Below are 3,738 nucleotides of genomic sequence, written 5' to 3'. Positions count from 1 at the left end.
TATAGTAATCCATCTGTTCGGATACATATGACATATTTTGATTTGTTAAGACAAGGTTTTGATCAACAGTTACTGCATTAGTAATCCCTAGGACGTTCCTTTTTATTAGGTGTATTTTTTTAGATAAATTCTAAATTATTAGGTGCATTTCCTTTTTACCCTAGTACTCCCAATTCTACCCTCCCCAAATTGGAAAGATTTTAAAAAAAAATTTGGAAAGATTGGAAAGATTTTTTTTAACTTTCAAAAAAATTGGAAAGATTTTAAATTAGCCTTTGGTAATTACTCCTCTAATCAATGTTGTAACCAGGATCACCAGTCCAAAATTATCCTAAAGTCAGTTATTGGTCACCGTGCATGAAAAAATACACCTAAAATAAGAACGATATATGACACAAAATCAATGTCTTTAGATTCATATTCAAAACTATCAATGTACGATTGCGGTTTTGTAACAGATAAGTCGCATATTAATGGAGCAAATGTTAGGAAAGTTTGTCTTAACTAACTAAAAATGAAAATACGCCCTTTAAATTCATACTGACAGAGTTGATTATAAAGCCTGCCAAAGCAAATGACAGGAATAGTAGATTTTTTTACTGTACGCACAAAGTAAATCATTCAAGTATCAGTGAAATTTGTGACAACCAACAATGCATGTGTCAAAAATTTAGTACGTGGCATTTTCAACATTGATACAGACCAAATGAAGCTTGGATGAGTAAGTTAATTGGTAGAAATAAAACCTAACAGAGCTAAAACATAGTGGAACTGTTGATTGTGACATATACACATAATATTTTGATGTTTGCGGTCTGAGTATTCACAAAAATCTCGACAGCTAAGGTTCAGATTTTAGACAGAACTGCATGCATAGCAAAACAGAAATCTTCAGCTGCTAAGAGGGACATTGGGGGAAACTAGCAATTAATTGGTTTCAGCTGTTCAACACAAGATAACTGCATAGATAGGTCAACATAGTGCGCTATAACAGATCAGAAATTTTGGGAGGAATAATGCTACGGAAATTAGGCAAGGGAAGTTTGATAAGGAACTGTTTCCGGCATAAAAATGTTGCTGGAGTGAACTCTTTGATGAGCACATTAAAATTCCTACCACCATCATTTATGATTTACAATGGAAATTTTATGGAAGCTACAGAAATCAGCAGATAACAATAATGTTAAGGCCACCGCTAGCATGCTGGTTGAGCCTTCTGTTTCAGAGGACCGTGCTTTGCTCTCTTCCAAATCCAATTCAGCAGCTATACTACCTCAACAGTGCATAATACAGCATGTTCGTTCAGACTTCTCTATCAAATTCTCACAACACTGCATACCATACTACCCCAATAGTGATAGTTCAACAGAGGATATAGAGATAAAATATTAGTATTAGCAAGAACTATATGATGAGTACATGAACTACGACAATTAAACATTGTAGTATCTATTTAGACAAGCAGCCAGAAACGCAACACATAGGATGCGGAATGTCTAGAAAAAAGGGCAAACATACATGAATCACAACAATTTAAACCTTCTCCAGAATGATCTCCAGTATGAACATAGAGTTCCATTCCAACTTTTTTGGGGCGAGATCCCACCATTTCTTTGGGTCCAGGATCACAGAGTAAACAGAGGCAAGGAATGCCTCGATCTCGAACGATGCAGGGATTGTTCTGTAACTCGTACCATTTCAAGTCAATAAGTTGCCTAAGGGTCCTTACTCTTCACGGCGCGGAGGCGGGCTTGCCCGGCCCGGTCGGCGGCGGCGGCGGTGGCTGCAGGGGAGGAGGTGGGGTGGCAGCGGAAGCGGCCTGAGACTCCTCGGCGGCGGCGAGCTGGCGGAGCCGGGCCTGGAGGGCGCGGACGCGGTCCTCGGTGCGGCGGAGCTTGCACCATCGCCAGGTGATGTACGCGCCGAGACCGCCGTAGACGAGGATGTAGGAGCCCCACACGTACGGGTACGTCTCCGCGTGCTCTTTCGTGCTCCTCCATTGCTCCCGCAGCTTCGCGATCAAGCTGCCTCCAGCCCCCGCCGCGCTCACCGGCGGCGGCGGCGCGTCCTCGCCGTTCCCGGGAGTCGCCATGGGTGGTGCGCTACTTCTTCGCCTTGGTCCTAGGGCAAGTTGGAATGGCCGAATTGGTCGGGTAATTTGGCCCAGGCTAGAATGGACCCTGTCTTTTTGTCTCGCTTTGCACATACGTGGGCTGGCCTACACTGTGGGCTTGAACTTCTTGCCTAAAATATTGCGTCTATGATATTCTTAGAATAAAGTATTTAGAAAAAAATAGGTTCTTTTTTAAGAAAAAAAGACAGGTCCATAATCAAGTAAGTTGTGAATACTGTAGAAAAAGCGGGTGTACAATACTTAGGCTATGTGCCCAAAATGATGGCACACCCGATTTTTTTTCCGTAGTAACTTAGAGCTTTATTCATAAAATGTGTTCGCTCGATAGTCAGCCAACATGTTGCTAACCAAGAAACTTGGGGTCTGAGTGAGCCAGCTCTCTGTGACAGCCACAGTGCAAGCATGCTTGTCACATAAGTGAGCTGGACCGCTTTTAGTATATGTTGAATTACAAAGGGTGAAAAGGATTGACCTAGCTCTTCAATCACAACAAAAAAAGATGCCACAACAGAGTGACCATTGTGACGAGTGTTCTAGAGATTTACAATCTCCAAACAGTTCGTCTCCATCACCACTCCAGTGAATCCACAAAGATTTGCAAAGATGGCTCCATCAGGTAGGTCTAGAGCTTCGACGATCATTGGGCGAGTAACCCTCAGATGGGGCTTACACCATGCACCCAATAAGGAAGAATGAGAGCGGGCCACACCACCGGCTCCGCTTCTCTGTTGAAAATCAAACACTGTTGCGTCTGTATTTATTATAACCAACACATCATCGGACGACTACCATCAATGATCCGACAGGATCATTGCATGTTGCTTGGTGATTTCCGGAATCGCCAATGCTTCCCTGGTAAGTCTCATAGAGTTAGCCGAATCATACTTCTCACCTTCATGCGTCCACCTGTTCCGAGAATTTCAGATAGACCACATAATGATGATGGACTGATGGTAGTTGCTTGCTCTTTAGCTAAGAACATAGGATCACTTGATATATCCTTTTTGCCAAGATGGTGGATGAAGCGTTAATATCCAACTAGCAAATATGTCTGTGCGTTGCAACGGAAAACAAAAATATTACGCCCTAGCCAAATAAGTATGGTTCGATACCCTAACATATGAGTGTCCTCTATTTATCTATTTTAACAGGGTAGCCCATCATATTGTCACATTATCTTTTTTCCACCCTCGTTAATGATGGCGGCGGTGTTCATGTGATCAAACTTTGTCAATTGATGTCCACTTATCTTTTTTGTGCAATGCATGGACATTTTTTTGCTCAACAAACATTTTTGAATCGATGAACCTTTTTTAACTCATGATTTATTTGAGTTTATGAGAATATTTTAAGTTTTTTAGTACACACATGTTTTGAACAAATGGTCATTTACGAAATCATGAAATGTTTACATTTGCTGATTATATTTTCGTAATCTTATAATATGCAAACAGTTTTTAAAAATCATGAACATATTTTTCATCCATGAACATTTTATGATTTTTTTTTGAATTCCTGAAAATTTCCTGATTTCATGACATTTTTTTCAAAACCCACAACTTTTTAAATTTGGAATATCTCGAAATAATTTAATAAAGAAAAAG

At 40.6% G+C, this 3,738-nt stretch overlaps 1 protein-coding gene across 1 annotated transcript; it reads right to left on the bottom strand.

Annotated features, from left to right (window-relative positions):
- Positions 1-1,375: 1,375 nt before the first annotated feature.
- On the bottom strand, positions 1,376-2,174 carry LOC123444828. Its single transcript, XM_045121683.1, has one exon. It carries the CDS (start codon positions 2,090-2,092, stop codon positions 1,733-1,735), a length of 360 nt encoding a protein of 119 aa, XP_044977618.1. The 5' UTR covers positions 2,093-2,174; the 3' UTR covers positions 1,376-1,732.
- Between the last annotated feature and the right edge of the window lie 1,564 nt (positions 2,175-3,738).

The sequence above is a fragment of the Hordeum vulgare genome, chromosome 3H (genome assembly GCF_904849725.1).
Source record: "Hordeum vulgare subsp. vulgare chromosome 3H, MorexV3_pseudomolecules_assembly, whole genome shotgun sequence".
NCBI lineage: Eukaryota > Viridiplantae > Streptophyta > Magnoliopsida > Poales > Poaceae > Hordeum > Hordeum vulgare.
This window is presented reverse-complemented; position numbering and strand designations above follow the sequence as displayed.